The following is a 24,357-nucleotide window of genomic DNA, read 5'->3' as shown; positions in this document are numbered from 1 at the left end:
GCCAGAGACCTCCTTCTCACTGGAACAGGTCACAGTGCTGTGGACTCACAGCTCAGAGCTGAGAGCACCGGATTCACTGTCTCAATAATACAGTCGTTGCACAGCAGAGTTTTGCAGAGTCTTGCAGAGTATAAACCACTCAGAGAGCAGCTCTGTAGAATATCTTCCTTTTATTCTGTAACTACAACTATGATACAAAACTATATACAGAGCTGAATATTCTAAGCATAAATCAATGCTACACTGAGAGTCTGCAGCTGCACTTAGCAGCAATCTTATCTCTAGAATCTCTAACACTCTCACTTTCTCCGATACACTGACTGACTGTCTCTCACTCTCACACACACAATGATATGTTGCTGGGCAGAATAAGTAGATAGGCAGGACACGCCTCCTCCTCTCTGGAGAGTCAGCAGAGACCATCAGGAGATCATCAGGAGATTCTTGGGTATGGGAGGGGTGAAATCTCCTCAGTTTACCCACCGGCAGCTGCGCCCCAGGGAGCAAGTTGATTTGGCGGTCAAAGGGCCTATGTGGGGGTAGTCTATCTGCCTCCTTCTCGCTGAAGACCTCCTGCAGGTCAGCATATTGTGGTGGCACCTCCCCTTTCGGCTCCACAGCTATCCCAGCCACCCTGGCCACGGTCATCCTTGGGGTTTCTCCCCCTAGACAGTGTTCCAAGCAGTAAGCGGACCCAAAGGTGACCATTCTCTGATGCCATGCCACCACTGGATCATGTTGTGCTAGCCAGCTCATCCCTAATATTATTGGGGGCCCTGCCAGTGAGGCTACGTGAAAGGTGATAGTTTCCGTGTGCCTGGAAACCCTCATTCTCATTGGTGGGGTCTGGTGCGTCATTTCCACTTCCAGAAGTTCCCTGCCATCAATGGTGGTTACTTGCAAGGGGAAATCCAGGGGCAGCAGGTGGAGCTGGTGCTCTAGTGCAAAGTCCTTGCTGAAGAAATTGCAGGAACTGCCTGAATCCAACAGCCCTTTCACCTTGACTGGGTGCCCATTTGGGAGTTCTAGCACCACTTCTATGGCTATAGCCGCCCTGGGGGGTCTGGTTTGGGCACTCCTATTGGTTGCTTGCCTGGCTGCTGTGCCCACTGAGTGGCAGCCAAGCTTTGGCATTTCCCTGCTTCTTTACCATTTCCTCCTCACCCCCTGCAGCTCCCACCATCCCTTGCCAGGCCTTTCTTTGCGGGCAGACCCTGGCAAAATGTCCTGGCCGCTGGCAGAGAAAACACTTCTTGGTGGTTTCCCCATCCTTTCCCTCTCTCTTGCGACCTTCACTGGAGTTTGAAATCTGCACCCGCACCCCATCTATTTCCATGGGCTCCGCCGGTGGGGAAGGCTGCCTTGGTATTTCAGGAATGCGGTAGTCATGGTAATGTTGCTCTCTCCCTTCCCGCTTCTCCTGGGCCCGCGCTTCCTGCCTTACACCAATCGCAAGCACAGCCTTGGTCACCTGATCCATTGACTGCGGGCGGGGTACGCGGGAAAGCTCATCCTTCACCGTTGGGGACAACCCCTCCTCGAACAGCATTTGGATAGGTTCCGAGTCCAAATCCCACCCGAGGCGGTGGACTCACATGGCAAAGCGTGACCAGTAGTCTCTAACTGACTGGTGCCCCTGTTTACAACCCATCAGTTCCCGCCGAGTCACACTTTGCTGTACATCACTGGATTACATCGCATCCATCGCCTGGAAGAATTTCCTCAGGTCTTTCAAGGCGGCATTCTGCGTTGCCATTAGGGGCCTGATCCAATCTCTGGCCCCATCCTGCAGATGTCCAACAATATAGGCAACCCTCTCCCCATCGTCTGCAAAATCATTCTGTTGCAGTTCCAAAGCGTACTCTATTTCCGTTCGGAACGCACTGTAGTCCTGGGGTTTCCCTCCAAACTTGTGTACCAGTCCCGGTACCTTCCTTGCTACGGGGGTGGGTCTGACCTGAGCATCCTGAGACCGCCTTTCGTCCAGCCGCGCCGTCAGAAGAGCCACATGCTGTTCCAAATCTCGGTTCCTCTCCACCAGATTTTGCCCTCCAGCTGCTCCCTCCGTGGCGCCAGCTTCTCCGGTTTTGCTCATGATGTTGCCTGTCTGTCGCTGTGCACGAGCGACGTCAGGGACTGACGGATTGCTGTAATGTGTATGGGTTGCACGTGCGTAAGTTGCCGCTTCTCCAGACTTTGTTGCCTTGCTAAACCTTTCAGTCTGGCCAGCCCTTCACTTCGTGGCTGCCTCAGTCGCTAGCAGAATCCGTCAGTGGGCGTTTCTTAAATCTTTTCCAACATAAAAGTTGTTTGACACCCAGTCTCCTCCTACTCTCTCTGTGCGTAAGTCTTCTGCACAGGGTGGGTGTGGGTAGCGGAGGACCCGTGCTCTCCCCGCTGGTGTCCGGTGAAGAGTCCTGGAGCCCTCTCGCCGATTCCCCCATCAGCCCCTCTATCTCCCTGGTGTTGCGCTGATTTGCTTCCCCATCTGCGGAGCTGCCTCTCTCCCTGCTGGGCCCTTCTCCAGCATCATTTGAGAGCCTTCCCTCCGCTTCTAGCTCCGATGTCAGTTCCCTGACACCATGCTTTGCGCATTAGTGTACAGACATTGAAGTCCATTAATCATTCCCCCGTGTCTCTTATTTAAGGATTTTTTCCTCCCACCACTAGGTCTGCGTGCTGTTTGCTCCATTTGGTCTATGACATTTGGATGATCATCTTCATTAATTGATAGACTCCTACCTTCAGGAGCACTGTCTCCCTCCCCCACATTAGTCAGTTTAAAGCCCTCCTGATGAGGTTTCTGAGATTTTTGGCAAAAACATTTCTCCCAACCGTTGTGAGGTGCAGCCCATCACTTGCCAGAAGTCCATCTTCAAGAAACTGCAGTCCGTGATCTAAGAATCCAAACCGTTCCTGTTTACACCATTTGCGAAGCCAGCTGTTCACTTCCACTATTTTCCCCTCTCTCCCTGGGCCACGTCGTTCAACTGGGAGGACAGACGAGATGACAATTTGTGCATTTAGTTGCTTCAATTTCCTGCCGAGAGCCTCGTAGTCTCTTTTGATCTTCTGGAGGCTATTGCTTGCAGTGTCATTGGTTCCCACATGAACCAAGAGGAAGGGGTATTTGTCAGTGGGTTTTATGATTCCTTGCAGTCGTTCAGTTACATCTTGGATCTTAGCCCGGGGGAGGCAGCACACCTCCCGAGACATCTTGTCAGGCCCACAGATCACTGCTTCTGTTCCCCTCAGTAGGGAATCCCCTATCACCACTACACGCCTCCTCTTAGGTTTGGTCGGGGTTCTTCCGTGAGCTGTCCGTTCCAAGGTCGCCTGCACATTCCCTGAGGACTGACTTTGCTGCTCGTCTTCATATACCTGATCGACTGTAATGAGGAGAGATCCTCAGATGGAATCTGTTCTTCGTCTTCCATGCTAGGGGAGAGGACTTCAAAGCGATTGTGTATTTCTAATTTCATTTCTAAATTTTCAAAACCCAACATAAACCTGGAGCCAGTGTTACCTCATTTCTTATATATATATTTCACGTTTTGCCTATTCCCATCCCTCTTCTTCAGCTAAAGAGATAGCAAAACAAACTCAATGCATATGTGTCAGGATGCAAAAAATATAGGATAAGAAACAAAACTCTTTACAGACATGGGATGCGAATGCCTAACTTAATGTTAAACTGTGCTGCTTTTCAAATCAAATCCTTGATCCCATTGCTCAGCAGAAGAACACAGGACCCTTGGGTCCAACTTGACAATGTCCCTTTGACACCTTCAATGAGAGGCTGCCCCTTCTTACCTTTGTCCTTGAAGGAAGTAAGGAAAATAGGCAAACCATTTACTAGATCAGTACTGATGGTGTGGAGAACATGGAACAAAACAGTGGCCCTTCACCAGTGGTCCCATTCCTGGATCATCCAGCTTTTAGATACACAAATAAATATCAGCTGTTCAAGGATTGGGAAGACATAGGCATTTACACAATCCGTTACCTGCTTCCTGGAGGGAAAGCAATTTCCCAAGAGGAACTGCAAGGCAAATTAAAAGACACTCATACTACCTGGTTTCAGGTAGCTCAGACTCATTCTTTTGCACTTCGTTTGAAGTGCAGGGCAGAGGGCCTACAGACACATCCTTTGTTTGAATCCTTATGCAGCAGGCCAGCATATGCCCTGAAAGGTGCCGCTTCCCAAATATACAGCAATCTGTATATCAGGAAGTGCAGGTGGGGATGCCAGAAGCCTTCAGTTGTGTAGGAATTAGATTTAGGCCACCCAACTGAAAGGTAATGGGTATCTGGACCACTCCCCGTTCAAAACCATCTCCGCTCGCTAACAAGAGGCCTCCCTCAAGGGAGGCAAAATGTAATCCCTCACCTTCCCCTTTATGTTGGAAGGGCTATGGAAAGCTTGGTTCATTTATTCATGTTTGGTGGGAATGCCCTTATGTTAAAAACTTTTGGAAGAGAGTATTCCATTATATCTGCAATTACAGGGCAACCCCTTTCTCCAAATCCTGCCTTAGCCCTACTATCTTTGGAAATAGATTTAGGCTCCACCCTGTGCCACAGTGAACTAGTAGGCTTCTTACTGACCGCAACACAATTAGTGATAGCTCAGCAATGGAAGAACCAGGCTGAACTACCCCTGAACATAGGGGGAAATAATATCTGGGATACAGCAGTGTCTGAGAGTCTCACTCAACCAGGCTTCCTCGGGCCCTCCAGATGTTTTTGACATACAACTCCCATGATCCCTAGCTAGCAGGACCAATGGTCAGGGATGATGGGAATTGTAGTCTCAAAACATCTGGAGTGCCGAGGTTGAGGAAGCCTGCACTAGACACAGGAGGGCAATTGAAGGCATAACGTATAGAGAAATGTTATACCCCTTTCTTTAGCTATGTTAATGGCCAAAATCAAGACCTCCTTATGCAGTACCAATTGCTCAATATTCTCAGTGGAGATGTTACATGAAGTAATATGTTTGAATGTTGAATGTGTAAATGTAGGTCTAGAGACAATGGATAACATACACGATTAGCTATACTGCTGGGTAAGTGTTTAACGGTCATTGTATTTGTTTAAAAACCAATAAAAATGTTTTTAAAAATGTCTGCAAGTGTTTAAAAGTGAGAGATCTTAATTTGTGATGTTTGGGGCAGCAGATATGGCAAGGGTGCTAATAATTGTTTAGTGAGAAGTTTGGGTGTCATTCAGAAAGTTCTGCGCCAACATGCTCATTAAGATGCTCACATCCCCCGAGGCATATGATTTGCTCCTGTCATGTGTTCTGATTGCCTTCTTCAGCTCAGTGCAGCTGAATAACTCCCATCATGTGCTCTTGGAAGTACATTAATTCCAGTAGTCTTGGAATTAATAGGTTAAGCTCAGCACCTAAAATGTGTGGGCATGTCCTGAGAGTCAGCGGGGAGCAAAGGGAAATACCTCTTCTGGTTTAGGACTAGTTTTCTTGGGAGAGGGGAATCATAGAATCATAGAATCATAGAGTTGGAAGAGACCACAAGGGCCATCGAGTCCAACCCCCTGCCAAGCAGGGAACACCATCAGAGCACTCCTGACATATGGTTGTCAAGCCTCTGCTTAAAGACCTCCAAAGAGGGAGACTCCACCACACTCCTCATGTCTCATGTTTTAATCACTGCTAACTGTACCCATGTCAATTGTTCACATACTTTTAATTATACTGAGTAGGGCTGGAAAGGTTAGATGGAGTACAAAGCAGGGAGTTGCATCATCACTGAAGTGGCAGCTTTATTTATTAAGAGTTAAGATCACCCAGACAACCATGCAGATGAATGTTAATGCCTGCATGAATAGAGGGTCTCACCTGCCCCCTCCCAAAAAAAGAATTTTAAAAACATTCATGTAAGAGCCAGATTAGATATACATGCCAAGTGGTAAAGTGGTAATAATGCTTTTTTCTAGAAAGTTCTATTTCAGCTGGAAGATTTTTTTTTGGGGGGGGGGGTTGCCTGCTTGAATGCTCTTTGCATATAACTACGTAATCTCTCTCTCTCTCTGTCTCTCTCTCTCTCTCACACACACACACACGTAGCCTTTTCTCTGATGTACTATATTTCTGTGTGCAGGGATTTATTTTACTTAAAGGTAAAGGACCCCTGACAGTTAAGTCCAGTCACTGAGAACTCTGGGGTTGCGGTGCTCATCTCACTTTACTGGCCGAGGGAGCTGCCGTTTGTCTGCAGACAGTTTTTCTGGATCATGTGGCCAGCATGACTAAGTCGCTTCTGGCGAAACCAGAGCAGTGCACAGAAACGCCATTTACCTTCCCGCCAGAGTGGTACCTATTTATCTACTTGCACTTTGACGTGCTTTCTGACTGCTAGGTGGGCAGGAGCTGGGACTGAGCAACGGGAGCTCACCCTGTTTCGGGGATTCAAACTGCCGACCTTCCGATCGGCAAGCCCTAGGCTCAGTCTCTCTCTCTCTCTCTCTCTCTCTCTCTCTCTCTCTCTCTCTCTCCAACATCTTCAAGTGTTTGGGATACTTGTGAGGATAAGACCATAAGGGACAAAAACTGCTTCATTTGACTGCTTCATTGATGGTTCAGGAGCTGTGATCCCTTGTTGCTATGCCATCGCCTGCTCAGCACCACATGGGCTTAAAGGATAGGTCAGACTCCAGGTCACTCCACTTCAATCCTTGGCTGAGCCAGCCTGCCAATAAGAGTGTTTGTAATCTTCAAGTGTGGTGCAGGAAGTATTAATGAAGAACACGTGTTTCTCCTTGAAACCGGATTCACTCCACTGATGGTGGTTCACATGTTACTAACTGGACTCATTATGAACTCATGACCGAGAGGTAGAAGGGTTTATATCCCTTTATCAATACCTTTAGCAGAGTTTTAACATAGCATGTTTAAAAGCAGCTTTAGTCTGCAGCTTGTGGCGATAGAGTCTTCCTTCTTCCTGCAAACTATGACAACACATAAACATATCCACTTCTACTTTTATTATGAACCGAAGCATGCATGAGTCCATACTGTATCCCCTTCTACTATTCGCTTGACCTTAGCCCAAGTTTGCAGTTTTTGTTTATTTATTACAGCACAGCACAAGGCACATCAGGGATGGCGGTGTAGAGCAGTGTTTCCTAGAGCAGGGGTCCCAGGATGTTCCAGGGGGGCCACAGGTAAAAATTCCATAAATGGCCACAGCACGAGGCATGGGGACCGCAGAGGGAAGTGAAGAAGAAAATTTTTTCTTCTTTTTTTAAAATCCTGATTGATTGGCCAATCAATCCTGATTTCTTTCCAGTGGGAGAGGGTGATTGCTGAGGCTCCCCTTTTGACCAGTAGAGCCTCCAATCCAGAACCCCCAGGTCAGGTAAGTGCAGTGGTGGGGTGGCAATGGGTAGGGCTGGGTGAGCCAGAGCTGCTTGTTGCTGCCGCCAGTGCTAGGCCTGGTGGCAGCCTGGGCCTGACTCTGCAAGGCATGGGGTGCAATCCATGCAAGCAGATCAGGGCCTTCGGATGTTGCCAAGGAGCGCAGGGCCCATCGGCAGCGTCGGCCCAGCTCTTCAAGGTGCGGGCTGGAGTCTAGCTGAGGGGGGGTCGTCTGGTGCTGCTGGCTTGCATCTACTGTAGCAAATAATGAAGTGTCTACTCAGAAGAAAGCCGCACTGAGTTCAGTGGGCCTTATGGGAGTAAGGTTAAGGGTGGGGCTATAGTATTTTTTCTAGGCAACCAGGACTCCTCCAGATAGCAATATCTTTTTTGCACCAAGTCAGTGAGGACCACTGGCTTTTTAATTCCCCCCTCCCCATATATAGAGAACTCCCTGTGCACCTTTTGGACTGTATCTGTAGCTTTCCCACTCTGTGTCAAATAGCTGGGGTCACAGAAGTGTTATTTACTTTTTATAATACATGGAAGATGGATCTCCCTCATGAGGTTCTGGACTCTCCTTCCTTGGAGGTTTCTAAGCAGAGGTTGGGTGGCCATCTGTCAGGGATGCTTTAGCTGAGTTTCCTACGCTGGAGGGGTTTGCACTCAAAAGATGACCCTTGGGGTCCCTTCCAGCTCTATGATTCTATGTTTTCCTGCTTCAACAATACTTCATTATGTTCCTATCATTTTATGTAAATGTATTTTTATAAATTAATATATATATACATAAAACAGGTTCTATTTACAAACAAAACATTTAAATAGCTACCTTTCTACCCGTAGGATGGGGAGGCATGGATGTAGCCAGAATTTTTGGGGGGGGGGCAGACCTAAGATTTGTATTAATTTGTATTGATTTTTACATATTTGGGGGGACAGCTGCCCTCACCCCCCTTTGGCTATGCCCAAGGAAACTAGGTCGGAAGGGAGCCATGGTTGGGAAAAGGTTGGGAAACACTGGTGTAAAGAGCCTAGTTGCTTCCTCAACAGCTCCTGGATTCTGACTGTGTTCCAGAAACAACCACACTCACTTACCTACAGGATAGGTACCCACCTGCAGTTGGGAATGGCCCAGCCTGTTTAGTGCTTTTGCCACAGCTTGATCTGCTGAAATCATTTCACTGCAGGAAAAAAATGTCTGCAGATCAAGGCACTCCTAAAAGCACAAGAAAAGGGCTCCCAGCCTTGTTGCCATCTTGCTCATTTTATCTTCCACATCATTATGACTGAAAAAGTATAAATATGTAAATAAAATTTTTCCTATACATACTGAGTTGGACAGGACACTGGTATTGTATCAGTAATACAGTTTTTACGTTATAAAGTTATAATGACTTTTTCTTTCTTTCTTTTTCTTTCTAGGCACACTTTCTCCGTTATTTTCAGTTCTTCTCTGGATAGCAGTAGGCATATGTACATTGCTGCTTTTCTTCTTCCCTGTTGGTATTCGTCCATTTCTGGTGTCTGTAATGCTCAGGTCCATATACACTATTGGCCTTGGGCCTACACTGATCCTTCTTGGTGCTGCTAACGTACGTACTTCAACAACAACAACAATTTATTATTTACACCCCGCCCATCTGGCTGGGTTTCCCCAGCCACTCTGGGCAACTCCCCACAGAATATTAAAAATATGATAAAGCATCAAACATTAAAAACTTCCCTAAACAGGGTTGCCTTCAAATGTCTTCTAAAAGTCAGATAGTTGTTTATTTTCTTGACATCTGATGGGAGGGTGTTCCACAGGGCGGGTGCCACTATTGAGAAGGCCCTCTGCCTGGTTCTCTGTAACTTCACTTTTCGCAGTGAAGGAACCACCAGAAGGCCCTCGGTGCTGGACCTCAGTGTCCAGGCCAAACAATGGGGTGGAGATGCTCCTTCAGGTATACTGGGCCGAGGCCGTTTAGGGCTTTAAAGGTCAGCACCAAACACTTTGAATTCTGCTCAGAAACGTACTAGGAGCCAATGTTGGTCTTTCACTACCGGTGTTATATAGTTTCGGCGGCTGCTCCCAGTCACCAGTCTAGCTGCCACATTTGGATTAATTGAAGTTTCCAGGTCACCTTCAAAGGTAGTAGTCCAAGCAGGAGATAACTAGAGCATGCACCACTCTGGCAAGACAGTCTGCAGGCAGATCGGATCTCAGTCTGCATACCAGATGAAGCTGGTAAACAGCTGCTCTGGACACAGAATTGACCTGCGCCTCCATGGACAGCTGCAAGTCCAAAAGGACTCCCAGGCTGTGCACCTGGTCCTTCAGGGGCACAGTTGCCCCATTCAGGACTAGGGAGTCCTCCACACCTGCCCGCCTCCTGTCCCCCCAAAACAGTACTTCTGCCTTGTCAGGATTCAACATCAATCTGTTAGCCACCATCCAACCTCCAACCGCTTCCAGGCACTCACAGAGGACTTTCACTGCCTTCACTGGTTATGATTTGAAAGAGAGGTAGAGCTGGGTATCATCCGCATGAACACTAATGAACATCCAGCCCAAACCCCCTGATGATTTCTCCCAGCGGCTGCATGTAGATAACAAGAAGCATCAGAGAGCATCAGAGAGAGGATGGAACCCTGAGGCACCCCACAAGTGAGAGCCCACAGGTCCAAACACTCATCCCCCAAGACTACTTTCTGGACACGGCTCAGGAGGAAGTAGCAGAACCACTGTATAACAGTGCCCCAGCCCCTCTAGACAATCCAGAAAGATGTCGTGGTCAATGGTGTCAAAGGCCGCTGAAAACTCCAGCAGAACTAGGAAACAGCTTTCACCTTTGTCCCTGGTCCGTCAGAGTTCATTGACCAGTGCAACCAAGCCAGTGTCAGTCCCATGATGAAGCCTGAATCCTGATTGGAAGGCATCCAAATGGCCCGCATCCTCTAGACGTGCCTGTAGTTGTTCAGCAACCACCTGCTTAATCACCTTGCCCAAGAATGGAAGATTTGAGACTGGGCAATAGTTGGCCATATTGGCTGGGTCCAAAGATGTTTTTTTAAGAAGCGGTTTAATAACTGCCTCTTTCAGCGTGGCTGGGAAGGCTCGCTCACAGAGGGAAGCATTCACCACCCTCAGAGCCCATCGCCCAGTCCTTCCTGGCTTGCTTTTATGAGCCAGGATGGGCAAGGATCAAGGAGACAGGTGGTCGGTTTCACTTGTCCAAGCAACCTGTCCACATCCTCGGAGGTAACTGACCCCGTGCAACTTGAATGCACAGGACTCTAGCACTTTCACGCCCGGGCCCTGCTCCTATGGTAGAGTCCACCTCTTTCCAAATCTGAGCAACTTTATCTGCAAAAAAACTGCAAAATCATTGCAGGAGATCTTGGGGTCCATACCATGTCTATGACACAGGTGGTTCTGTTACATTGTGAACCACATGAAGGAGTCTCCTGCTGCTGTTTTCTGCAGATGCAATAGAGGCAGTGAAGAAGGTCCTCTTCGCTGTCATTATCGCCACTTGGTAGGCTCAACATTGAGCTCTAACCCGTGTCTGGTCAGATTCAGAATGAGTTTTCCAATAATCACTTTATCTATAAAGTTGGCTGTTTGTCTCTTTTCCATTCATCTTGGGCCATTAAAAAACTAAGGTAGTAGGGTATACAAATAATCTGTTCAATTTCAAGCCTCAACTCAAAGAAAAGGGAAGGGTGAACACATTTGGGCTGCAAGCACATTCCTAGGCCTACTTTGCCCATTTCATTATGGAGTTTAAAACCCTGAAATTAAACTGTGCTATGCTTTTCTTTCCATTGGCTCATTTGAGATCTGTAGAACCACCAAACTGGGCATGGGGATCCTTTGCTGAAACAGAAACAGCTCTAACTGCCAGTGTAGTAGCTTCCATGATGCAATGCTTCTCCTGGTCAAAAGCTGCTTGACTGGTGGGGTGGAGCCCCATCACTAATGTCCCAGTGGCTGTATCACTGCTACTTACTGGGAAGCAAAGGAGCCAGGGAGGTCAGCGCAGTGCAGGCACACTTGTGGAGTCAATCCAGTGCTTCTGCTGGTGTGCCCTCACCATGCCAACTTCACCACTTCACCTCTCTCTGTCCTGGTAAACAGCAGCAACATAACTACCAGAAAGCTAGCATTACAGCTTCACCCCACCAGTTCAAGGTTTTTTTGTGGGCAGTTGGAGATAATATGTGGTGTTGGGGGGAAAATGTGAACGGTTGATAATGTGGAGTTGGAAAAACTTGGGAGGACAAATGGTCACGCTAAGCGTATGTGATTATTAAGCACTTAAATGCAGGGACAGCATGTACACAAATTATAGAAAAGTGGAATGCATTCAGTTTCCATACTTAAACCAAACTTCAATTTGGCCAGAACCTCCAGTTCTTCATCTCCATCTCTGAGCAGTAATGCTTTGTCACCTCCTTGTAAATACCCTTAAAATAGTTCTCTTTTTGTACCTGTTAGTTAATAAACTAAGGCAGATTAATAAATGAATCACCAGTAGATAAGAACTGTTGACTCTTATAGCCTTAAAAAACCCCACACAAATTAGTGTGGGGTGTCTGATAGGGAATTTGTGCAGTTGGAAAATCCGCTTAATAAAACCTCTGCGCTATGCATGCTCCACCAGTGTGCGCAGTGGTAACCCCCATGTAGAACGAAGATTGACTCTATATAAAGAGGGGAGATAATATGGTAATAATATGGTTAATATTGTACTCTAAATGTTTTCCTGGTGTGATATTCTAAAGAGATATGGTTCAGATTATTGAAGCATAGCAATTTTTGTCCACTCCCCCAGCTTTGTAACAAGATTGTATTTTTGGTGAGCTTTGTTGGGAATCGAGGCACATTTACTCGTGGATACAGAGCAGTCATCATGGATATGGCCTTCCTCTACCACGTTGCCTATGTCCTTGTCTGCATGCTGGGACTCTGTGTGCATGAATTCTTTTACAGCTTCCTGGTGAGTATATCTCTGGAGTGTGGCTGTTTTGCCAAAATGAAAAATACAACTCATTTGATTCATGTTAGATCTCAATCCTGGTGTTCTGACACTATTTGTAAGACGCTTGTGTTTGTCCACATATGCTGGTCATTAGTCACACCCATATTGCATTTTTAGATGTACAATTCAATCATCTTAGGTTGATTGACACCATGAAGGATGTGTTTCTTATTGGTTTGTGTGGGTAAAAAATATGTACATATTTTAATACCATTGATTAATAGCAATAGTAGTGATGCAAGTTTAAAGAACATCATTCTTTAAACTGACGTTCCCTCTTCCTTCTTTAAACAAGAACTTAAAACCATGTTCTGCTCATTTTTATTATTCACCTCTGTTTGCAGAATGTACTTTTTTGTGGAATACAACACATTCATTGAAGGCATCTCTGCAGATGCTTGGAAATGAAGTCATAATATTAGATCATATCACTTTTATCATTAAGGAAGGTGAGGCTGCCATCTCAGGCAGCAGATCTAGAGCATTGTTCATGGTGACAGAGGAGGAGATGGACAGATCTGATGCATGAGCATCAGTTCCATGCTCATGAAACAGGAAACCTTTAGCTGCATGGTAACAGATTTGCCTACTAGGCAAGTAGGCAAAGTGCCATTGAAATGAAAGGGTACTAAGCCCGTGTGTAGTAATATGTATTTGAATTGGATTTGGGCAGAGTACCTCACAAAGTATTTGTGAAGATAAAATGGAGGGGGGGTAAGTGTGTATGTCACTTTGAGTTCCTTGGATAATAGAATCATAGAACAGGGACTCTGAGGATCATATATTCAAACCCCCTGCAATTTTGGAGAATATAAAGCTGTCCCATATGGGGATTGAACCTGCAGCGTTGGTGTTATCAGCCAACTGAGCTATCCAGTGCACAGATGGGATATAAATTTAATAATAAATAAACATACAATATTAGTGAATGCCATTTGGGTTTTCTACCTGAGTAGCCAAAATGTTTTGAGCCAGCCTTATGTCTTTATCCCTTACTGTAGAGGTTTTCAACCTTTTGGAGTCCATGGCTCACTTGACCAACCACATTCTTTCTGCAGCTCACCTGTGGAATACAGGGAAATCCCTACTTACTTGGGAGTTCCATCCCAGGCCACCGCGCCCACCACCAGGACACCTCCCCTTCCTTCCTTGGCTTTGAAGGTTGCTGAGGAGCTCCATTTTGCTGTGTTATAACCCTCATAGGGTCTGAACACATTTGTTCCTGCTCGCAGTTGACCCAGCCCATACATCCCTGGTGCATCCATCAGTGCTGAAGCAACATTGGCAGCTTTTTAAAGCTTTTGCCATGGTCTAGTTTGCTGCATAAGAGTAGGTAGTTACATGAGGCAGTCAATGAGACTGGTGGAGCTGCAGCATTTTTAAGCTGCTGCTTCTGTTACCATGCAGCTAAAGGCTTCCTGTTTCACTTTGACTATCTTCATTTTAAGTATTGATGATTCACCCATAATACTGGATTTGTTAATAATCATAGTTATTGCATTACTAGTTATTACATGATTAAAGCACCTGTACTCGGGTGGAGTTCATGCAAAGCACTGAGCTATCTGTTAGTCCCCTGCATTACTCAGTCAGAAATGAGAGTGCATCCTACAACACACTCAGCTGCACATAGGCAGGGAGGATAGATCTTGGTGGGCAACCTGCCTTTCACAGAAGCTTGTCCTGCATTACTGATTTTCTCATTGAGAAATCTGTAAGTTTTTAATTGATCCTGGGATCCCCCAGATCAGAGTTTGAAAATGTCTGCACTATTGCATTACTTGAGTTCAGGTGGCAATCACTATAAGGAGCTCTGCTGATCACTTTTCTGTTTTATGTTGTGTGTCCCCCCCCCCCCCAGTTATTTGACTTGGTGTACAGAGAGGAGACTTTACTGAATGTAATTAAAAGTGTTACACGGAATGGACGCTCCATTATTTTGACAGCAGTATTAGCGCTCATCCTTGTGTATCTCTTCTCCATTGTTGGGTTCTTGTTCTTGAAAGATGACTTCATCATGGAGGTGGAAAGAACACCTATCACAGGTATTGCTCCTACTAGCAAAACTTGTTTCCACTGTAGTGTATTATAAATTCCAGATAGGATCCATCTCCATTCCAGTGAGAACAGAATGTTAGATAGATAATGGAGTCTTATTTGGGTAGTATCATTTTGTGAACTTTGCTCCTTCAAATCCTTTCTTTTCAGCACAGATTCATCATTTGTGATGCATAAGGCAAAATAGGTGTTTGATCAAATAAAGCTGATATATACGTCGTTTACTCACTTTAGAAATGTTAAATTAGTGTTTTACTCAACTCCATACATATTTATAAATGAGAATCAAATAATGTTTTCATCCTTGAAACTCTTTAAATATTCTGGATTTAAAAAGATGAAGCCTCAGCTCAGTGTCTGCCTTGTCATTCTTTGTGAATACTTTAATGATTTTTAAAAATTGATGTTATTTTCATATCTGACAGTTGTTTCTAGCTTTGAATATATTTCAACCTAACTAGATGGAGTTCTGTTTGATGTCAGTTCTGTAATTTAGGCAGAAGCAACAGTAAAATGCCTGTGATATATTGTAAATGTGAAACTCTGATCTCTTCATTACTGCCAGTGCTTTAGTCTTCTTCCTCAACAGTCTTCTTTCATTGTTTCTTCTGACACTAAGTGAGAGATTTGGTGACTTGTGGGTTTTATCATGGCCAGAACACACAATTATTTGGGAGTTCAAATGTTATTTACATAATTGTTGTTAAGTAAAACAAAGGTAGAGAGATATCTCAAGCTGTCTCGTACAAATTAATAAAGCAACAAAAGACTTTTATCCACAGATTTTGCAATGTATTTAAATTTAGGTCCTTGATCAAGTGAGTATATCTGAAACCGAAATTTGGTTCCAAAATGTGAAATTGTCAGCCTATTTCTGTCTTAATTTTTAATGTGTCTGCTGATACCCTGTACATATATTTTTGCAACAAATCATTGCATTGCCAACATTTTGTTCTTTGTTCTCTCAGAAAGTGGCACTGTTCCTACCACAAGATTAACAGCAATGATGGATACATGTTCAAAGGAGAACTGTAGTACTACAATACCAGCATTAAAATTAGGTTGGTAGAATGCTCACAAAACATTTTCTGTTTTTCCCTGAGCAGGTATCTGCTGCTTAGTTAGACTAAAATGAGATTATATGCAGAACACATAGTTGCCCCTAAAAGCAGCCACCATGTGTATCCTCCTCTCCTCTGCCCTGTCTCTGCATAATGTCCAGAAAAAGAAAAAAAAAAAGTATTACATAATCACAAGGAGAGTTTCTCTGTCAGTGCATCATTTCATTAGCTTGAAGGGATGGGGGAAATTCTCAACACAATGATGTTATGTCAGGCATTTTATTCTACCACTCATTACTGAAAGTGGAGGTGTTTGTCTGCCAGTTTGGCAGCAACCACATGTTCTCTACATTTGTCTAGTTCTGCCATTAGTCAAAAGCTTAGTGGAGTCCTGTATCATGTACATACATGTGTTCCATCCACAGATGAAGAACCAGATGAGGATGGGATTGAGAGGACATGTGACACTCTGCTAATGTGTATTGTGACAGTTCTGAACCAGGGCCTGAGAAATGGTGGTGGAGTGGGTGATGTGCTCCGAAAGCCTTCTAAAGATGTAAGCATTTTGTATGATGTAGCTTCATGCTCAAGCATGCTAGATAGATAGACAGACAGATGCCTTTCAATTTTATTTGGAGTGTTTTAAAGGGAGTGCCTTGATCCCATTCCTTGCTTTGGCTGGATAATACCCATATTCACTTAATAGATTTTCATGTCACCAAGCTAATTCGTCAGTGTAAACCAAACCAGATGCAACAGAACAACCATGGGTAGTTGTGGGGTGGGGTTTATTTTTTAATGTGGAAATATCATACATATTTCCTGCTGCATCAACATAAAATGAACAGGATGTAATTGCTTGGCCTGAATGGATGCTCTGAAAACACAGATGATCCAAAGTAAATGTTTCTCAGCTGGGTGCAAATTGACATCACGTAGAAACATTATTGTCATTTCAGGAACCCCTCTTTGCTGCTCGAGTTGTCTATGATCTCCTGTTTTATTTCATTGTCATCATTATTGTCCTGAACCTAATTTTTGGAGTCATAATCGATACATTTGCAGATCTCCGAAGTGAAAAACAAAAAAAGGAGGAAATCTTGAAGACAACCTGTTTCATTTGTGGTATGTGTTAGCGAGCTATTAAATTGGGTGAGGGGAAAGCAGTGTTAAAGAGTTTTATTTAAGCTTATTCCTTTCCGATAGTAAACCAAATGGCAGTCAAAATATCACATCGATGTTCACTTGCTCTAGAACCTAAGTTAGTCTTGTGTTGTCATTGCTACTAATAACTTATGTTCGGGTGCTTTCTGTTATTACCTGATTAATCCAGTATGAAGGGTCTGTGGTCTGGTTCTCCAAACAACATGTATGTAACTGAATTATTTCAAAATAAAAAAAATCCTTCCAGTAGCACCTTAAAGACCAACTAAGTTAGTTCTTGGTATGAGCTTTCGTGTGCATGCACACTTCTTCAGATACACTGAAAGTTTTTTTTGTTTTTTTGTTTTTTTATTTTGACTATGGCAGACCAACACGGCTACCTATCTGTAACTGAATTATTTCAGACCTGTTTACGTACAAGCTGTGCACGCCAACCCTACCTACCCACCCCCACCAACCCCAACCCCTTTGGCAAGCCCTGCTTTACACCTCGTCAACCCCTTGCCCAAACCATCACAGTTTGCCCAGTCCAGATAAGATAGAGGCATTACATGTTCTCAGGTCCAAAAGGTAAGGAGATGACCTGTTCCAGACAAGGTTGCACTTCCTTTGAAGGAGCAGATTATTAACAGTGATACTTTTGGAACCAGCATTATCACTGGAGGTCCAGAGGGGTTTGGTGACTAAGATTGGCTGTTTCCAGCTACAGCTGGCTCACTAGTTATGGACCCTTTTAAGACAGAGATGATGGCCACTGTTCTCCGTGGTCTTGCAACCTTCAAATTGCAATGCCAATGAAGATGCTTTGGAAACTTCATCTGAACCAGAATGCAGTGGAAAGGTTACTGGCTGGGGTGATCTCTAGAACCCAAATAACTCCTATTCTAAATCAACTGCACTGGGTGCCAGTTTATTTCTGAGCCCAATTCAGGTTGCTCACATTGGTATTTGAAGCCCCGCATGATGTGGGCCACAAATATCTGAAAGACTTCCTCCTTTCCCAGAGACCACCCTGGGTGTTAAGGTTGGGAATTCAAGGAGTGGCAAAGAGCTCAGCAGAGGACTTTCTCTGTGGTAGCCCCTACAGAGGTGTGTCTAGAATCATCATTATTCAGCTTTTGCCATATGCTGCAGATGCACCTTTTTACCCTTACCCTTGACAGTTAAAAAATATTTTTGTAGGCTTCTTGAAAAGTGTAAATTAACCTGATGAGTTAGTTGGTTTGTTGTGTGGTTTTTTTAAAAAAAGTATTCTGGTGGTGTTTTAACTTTACCTTGGTAGGTAATAAATCTTAGAAATAAGTAGGGTCATTGGCAAGCTAGTCTGCATGGAACACTTGAACACGCAAGACAGGTATATTGAAGGTAGCCGTGTTGGTCTGCCATAGTCAAAATAAAAAAATTCCTTCCAGTAGCACCTTAAAGACCAACTAAGTTAGTTCTTGGTATGAGCTTTCGTGTACATGCACACTTCTTCATGCACACGAAAGCTCATACCAAGAACTAACTTAGTTGGTCTTTAAGGTGCTACTGGAAGGAATTTTTTTATTTAGGTATATGGAAGTATCAGTTATGCTTATATTAGAATTTTTAGGTTGAAATACTGTGGAAGCCAGGGACGCAGGTGGCACTGTGGGTTAAACCACAGAGCCTAGGACTTGCCAATCAGAAGGTCGGCAGTTGCTCCTGTTGCTCGGTCCCTGCTCCTGCCAACCTAGCAGTTCGAAAGCACGTCAAAAGTGCAAGTAGATAAATAGGTACCGCTCTGGCGGGAAGGCAAATGGCGTTTCCATGCCCTGCTCTGTTTCGCCAGAAAGTGGCTTAGTCATGCTGGCCACATAACCCAGAAGCTGTACGCAGGCTCCCTTGGCCAATAAAGCGAGATGAGCGCCGCAACCCCAGAGTTGGTCACAACTGGACCTAATGGTCAGGGGTCCCTTTACCTTTTTACTGTGGAAGCCAAAAAGTGGAGTGCTTGAGTCTTCCTAGAGATGGGCAAACTTTCCCCATCTTGTTTCTGAATTGGCTTGTTCTTTCCAGCATTTTCAGAGAATTCTTATTAAGAGTTATCTGAAATCTTTGAAAGTGCTGGCTCATTTCAAATACTTAGCAGCCCTCTATTGCTGCTCCCACTTTCACAAAATCATTGTTGCTGAAAGGTAAGTTTCAGGGGATGAGGACGAAGGGAAAGGGGATATTTGGCAAAGATCCAGACATTTATAATCCTGGCTGAAATTCAAAGGGATTTTCATTCGGATCATAAAACATTTGCTGTTTCCCAGGTCACCAACCTAAGTTCTGAAACTCAACATCATCACTTGTTCGTCATCATCTATTGTTATAGAAGCTATTCCTCTGAGAAATTGGATAGTGAGCATTTGGGCAGCCTGGTAGATTTTATCTTCATTTCCATCCCCTTTATTTTAGAGAAGCCTAGAATAAAATTTAAAATACTAACGGACGCAAAGGAAAGAGGTGGATTTGCCCTGCCAGACTTTAAACTTTATTATGAATCAGCAGCTTTTTGCTGGTTGAAAGAATGGCTGCTTCTTGAAAACACAGACATTTTGGATTTAGAAGGTTTTAATAATGTATTTGGATGGCATGCATATTTGTGGTATGATAAGGTCAAAGCACACAAAGCATTTAAAAATCATATTGTCAGGAAAGCATTGTTTAATGTCTGGATAAGATATAAGGATTTATTGGAAAACAAAACCCCAAGGCGGCTGTCACCGATGGAAGCGAAAGCTCAGAAAAAGCTCAATATGGAGGCCAAATGGCCGAAATATTGGGAAATTCTGGAACAAGAGGGAGATAGACTGAAACTGCAGAGTTTTGAGAAACTAAAAAATAAAGTGCGAGACTGGCTTCATTATTATCAGATAATGGAGGCATACAATTTGGACAAGAAAATTGGCTTCCAGGTGGAAAAATCAAAATTAGAAACAGAACTGCTAGAACCCAAAACTAAGATTTTGTCAAAGATGTATAACTTGCTGTTGAAATGGAATACTCAGGATGAAACGGTGAAATCAGTTATGATTAAATGGGCACAAGATGTTGGACATAACATAATGATGGCTGACTGGGAACAGTTATGGACCACAGGTATGAAGTTTACGGCATGTAATGCCTTAAGAGAGAATATTATGAAAATGATTTACAGGTGGTACATGACACCAGTCAAGCTTGCAAAAATCTATCATTTGCCCGATAATAAATGTTGGAAATGTAAAGAAACTGAAGGTACATTCTTTCACCTTTGGTGGACGTGCCCAAGGATTAAGGCTTTCTGGGAGATGATCTATAATGAAATGAAAAAGATATATAAATATACCTTCCTGAAGAAACCAGAGGCCTTTCTCCTGGGCATGGTCGGTCAATTGGTGCCAAAGAAGGACAGAACTGTTTTTATGTATGCTACAACAGCAGCAAGAATACTTATTGCAAAGTATTGGAAGACACAAGATTTACCCACTCTGGAAGAATGGCAGATGAAGGTGATGGACTATATGGAATTGGCGGAAATGACTGGCAGAGGCCGAGACCAGGGAGATGAGTCGGTGGAAGAAGATTGGAAGAAATTTAAAGACTATTTACAGAAATATTGCAAAATTAATGAATGTTAGAATGATGTCTGAATGAAGTTAAGTGGTTTTAGCAATGTTATTAAGGTGTATGTAAAAATGGATTGTTAACAGATGAAAATTTAAAGTTATAATTTATTAAGTTAAAGGATTAAGATAAAAACAAAGAGGGAAGGGAATTGCTGAATTAATTAATAGAACTGGAATACAAAAAAGGGAGGTGTGAGGAGGTCAGGGAAGTAAGGAAATGAAATGTAAGGTACGGAAAGATTGATGTGTGTTTTTTTTAAAATGCTTATTATCTTTTTTCTGTATTTTGTATTTTTTTTTTCTTTCTTTTCTCTTTTTCTCTTTTTATTTATGTAATCTTTTCTTTGAAACTTTAATAAATATCATATATTTTAGATTTCTTTCTTATTGTACATCATCTGGAGCCTTTTCTTTTTTCTTTTTGCAAAGACGGAAAACAAATACAGTGGTGCCCCGCAAGACGAATGCCTCGCAAGACGAAAAACCCGCTAGACAAAAGGGTTTTCCGTTTTTGAGCTGCTTCGCAAGACGATTTTCCCTATGGGCTTGCTTTGCAAGACGAAAACGTCTTGGGAGTGTTCCGATTTTTCCCCGCTCCCCCCTTTTTCTAAGCCGCTAAGCCGCTAATAGCCTTTTAGCCGCTAATCCGCTAAGCCTTTAATAGCCGCTAAGCCTTTAATAGTCGCTAAACCGCTAATAGCGCTAAGCCGCTAAGCCGCTAATAGGGTTGCTTCGCAAGACGAAAAAACCGCTAGACGAAGAGACTCGAGGAACGGATTAATTTCGTCTTGCGAGGCACCACTGTACTAGAAATAAATATCATATCTGATATATGCCTTAATGAAATTGTTGGTCTTGAAGACTCTGCTTTTACACTGTGTGTGTGTGTGTGTGTGTGTGGTAGTTTCCCCCCCAAGAACTTGTAATTAAGACAAGTGTTGACAAGATGATGGAACTAATGAAATATTTTTGGTGTGTGTCTCCTTTTTTGCAGGGCTTGAGCGAGACAAATTTGATAATAAGACAGTTTCCTTTGAGGAGCACATAAAGGCAGAACACAACATGTGGCACTATTTATACTTCATAGTTCTGGTCAGAGTGAAAGACCCAACAGAATACACTGGTCCCGAAAGTTATGTGGCTCAAATGATTGTGGTGAGTCACTTTTATATAAGTCTTACTTCAGAGAGGTGGGCCTTTCAGGTGTTGCTTACCTAGCACCATAATTACATATTTTAGGCACCAAGTGCAAAACGTCCTCTTTACCCAGGCCTTTTAATGTGGGGGGATGGACAGTTATTATTAATTTTTCCTGTGATAGTTTTATTGGATTTCATTATTATTATTATTAGTAGTAGTAGTAGTAGTAGTAGTAGTAGTAGTAGTAAATTATGTTTTATTGTTGTACACTGCCCTTGGATCTTCAGATAAAGGGCGGTATATACATTGAATAAACAACAACAACCACAAGAACTGTGAGAAGCCGCCAACTGTATAGTTACAAAGGTATTTAAATGCATTTGCTCAAGGCAAAGGCCCAGCACTGGGCATAATGAAAATATGAAGGCAAAGTTCACAGTTACCCTCAGGCTCCTGCACTCTCATACTCAGTATGCTTATCCAGTTTGTAAGTCTCTTTTTTTTTGTCCTGAATCACTGGCTGATGTTTCATAAAAGAGAAAAATGCCCACTGCCAAGCAACAGTACAAAGAAAGAATAGAGGTCTCCACTTCTGCAATGCATAGAACTATTCCAATAGTATGATGTGCAAAAATGACAACAGCATGAAACTGAGTTTGGTAGCCTGTGAAAGCTGTCCAGACATTTTGAAGTCACTCTGTGTGCAAGCCTCATTGTCCCAAGGATGCAGCTATTGGGAGGTAGGAGACTTGGGAACTCCCAAGATACAGCTGCTGTTTTTCTGACACACTTCATGCAGATAAATTGTAGTTGTAAAGGTCAGACCTTTCTTTCTCCTTGCGTTTCAGCCACCCCCACCCCCACCCCGAGAGATCTGTAAAAGCCTTGAAGGGTAAGAAACTGCGTTAGACTTGGTCACATGGGGGCAGTTAGACTCATGTACATCATCTTGATCTTTTATTGCTTGATTTGTCAATTCTTAACTTGACTTAAGGGGCCTTAGCATAGTGATTGAGCCCATACTTTGCATGCAAAAGTTGCCTGGTTATGGTGCCTGGCATCTCCTGTTAAGAGGACTGCAGGCTGCAGGTGATGGGAAAGATCCCTTTGTGCCTGAGACCCTGGAGAGTCACTACAGATCAGTCAAGAGTATACAATACTGAGCTGCCTGGACAAATTATCTGATCAGGAAGAAGGCAGTGTCCTAGGTTCCTAACCTAGCTGTATCTAAGACCTTCACCAGTGGGCAACATCTTCACAAGCATATTTTTCATGGATCCCTTTAAAACATGCAAGTGGTGAACAGAAAAAGATTAAACACCAGCACTGGATTAAGACAAAAGATAATATTGGGGGCAAATCTAGCATAATTTTGAATCTTGTATCATTCCCTGGAGAATATTTGGCTAAATGGCTTCCCCTGCCATTTTATCACCTGCAGATTTTGGTCACAAATGTGATTCAATTTTAGTATTGTTTAGTAGCACTTTTACATTATTGAAGGAAGCACTGGGCTTTTATTCTTCCTCACTTCACCCACCATTTCTTTCATTATTTCAATGTGAACTAACAGTAGTATCATTAAGTGTATCTCTAGTGCCCGCAGTTGGAAATTACTGGTGCAATGCACTAATGCACGGGGAGGCAAACTAAAGCCCAGGGGCCAAAACTGGCCCAATCGCCTTCTAAATCTGGCCTGTGGATGGTCCGGGAATCAGCGTGTTTTTACATGAGTAGAATGTGTCCTTTTATTTAAAATGAATCTCTGGGTTATTTGTGGGGCATGGGAATTCATTCCCCCCCAAAAAAAAAATACTCCGCCCCCCCCCCAAGGTCTGAGGGATAGTGGACTGGCCCCCTGCTGAAAAAGTTTGCTGACTCCTGCACTAATGTACTTTTCATTAGTGCTAATGGTGGGATCTCTGGAGTTGAGCCCCTAAAATATTAACAAAGTCACAAAGGCCTCTATGTACTCCATGCTTTGAGTATGAAAAACCAATTTTGGAAGTTTAATGACTTAAAATGTTGGCAGTAGATTGCTGGGTTTTATTTGATACTCTCCCTGGAATGAGCTATGTTGTGGAATATATTGTTTGAGTGGGAATGCTGTACTAAACATAAGTCCAGTTTAAAGAGAAGCACATGGTATTAGCTTTTTAAAAGTGGTGGATGGATTCTTCAGCCCAGCTTCATGGTCTGCATCAGAAATAATTTGAGGATACCAGATTCTGCTGCTCTGTGCACATAGGACATTCCCTCCACTGAGTCTCCCAGGCCACTGGTTCCTTCCTTTTCCCTTGCCTGGATCCTGCAGCATTGAGGGAAACTCTGTGGGATGTGTCCTGGCCTCCTTCACCTTGCCATGAATGGGCAGCTGTAAGAAAAGTGTCGACATAATCACAATGGTGCAGAGAGCTCAGCAGCTGGGATGGGGACCTGCTCTGAAACGTGTAAGCTGCTTGCCAGGGTGGGGGAACTCTGGCAACTTTGTAGTCAGAAAAGCAGGTGAGAGCAGGGATGCCAGGGACCAGCCTAGCCGGTGGCAGCTGCAGCACCACTTGCGCCTACTGCAGGCTAGAGAGTGGCTGGGCTGGCAGCAGTAGTGGCTGCATTGGCATAATCCCATTTCTACGCACATTTACTTGGCGATAATTCCCACCTTCTCCCGAAGAAGTAAGTTGAGATGAAGGGACTTGAGGCAGGAATGCGGAGGGACCGTTCACCACATCAGCAAGACCACAAAAGATACAAAAAAATGGGGTGGAGGGAGTTCACACTAACATTGCCAGAGCTTTCTTTTCCCCCTCCTCATTCTTTGCTCCTCCAAAATGCAGATGAGGATAGACCCAGTCCTAGCAGTGAAAAGGAAAGTGCCTTCTGTTTGTGCCCTTGACAGCTTGCTCATT

At 43.9% G+C, this 24,357-nt stretch overlaps 1 protein-coding gene across 7 annotated transcripts in view; it reads left to right on the top strand.

The window, feature by feature from the left end:
* ITPR2 (inositol 1,4,5-trisphosphate receptor type 2) overlaps positions 1-24,357 on the top strand; it is a 330,950-nt gene that overhangs the window by 297,126 nt on the left and 9,467 nt on the right. For all 7 annotated transcript variants that reach the window (XM_083464129.1, XM_083464132.1, XM_083464131.1 and 4 more), the window contains 7 exons: positions 8,807-8,976; positions 12,202-12,366; positions 14,270-14,453; positions 15,435-15,527; positions 15,953-16,083; positions 16,487-16,652; positions 21,306-21,466. In XM_083464129.1, coding sequence (XP_083320255.1) covers positions 8,807-8,976; positions 12,202-12,366; positions 14,270-14,453; positions 15,435-15,527; positions 15,953-16,083; positions 16,487-16,652; positions 21,306-21,466 — 1,070 coding nt within the window. The remainder of the gene's footprint in view (positions 1-8,806; positions 8,977-12,201; positions 12,367-14,269; positions 14,454-15,434; positions 15,528-15,952; positions 16,084-16,486; positions 16,653-21,305; positions 21,467-24,357) is intronic.

Source organism: Podarcis liolepis, assembly GCF_965112155.1.
Source record: "Podarcis liolepis genome assembly, chromosome: 10".
NCBI classification, from domain to species: Eukaryota; Metazoa; Chordata; class Lepidosauria; order Squamata; family Lacertidae; genus Podarcis; species Podarcis liolepis.
Note: the sequence above shows the minus strand (reverse complement) of the source record. Positions and strands in the feature narration are given on the sequence as shown.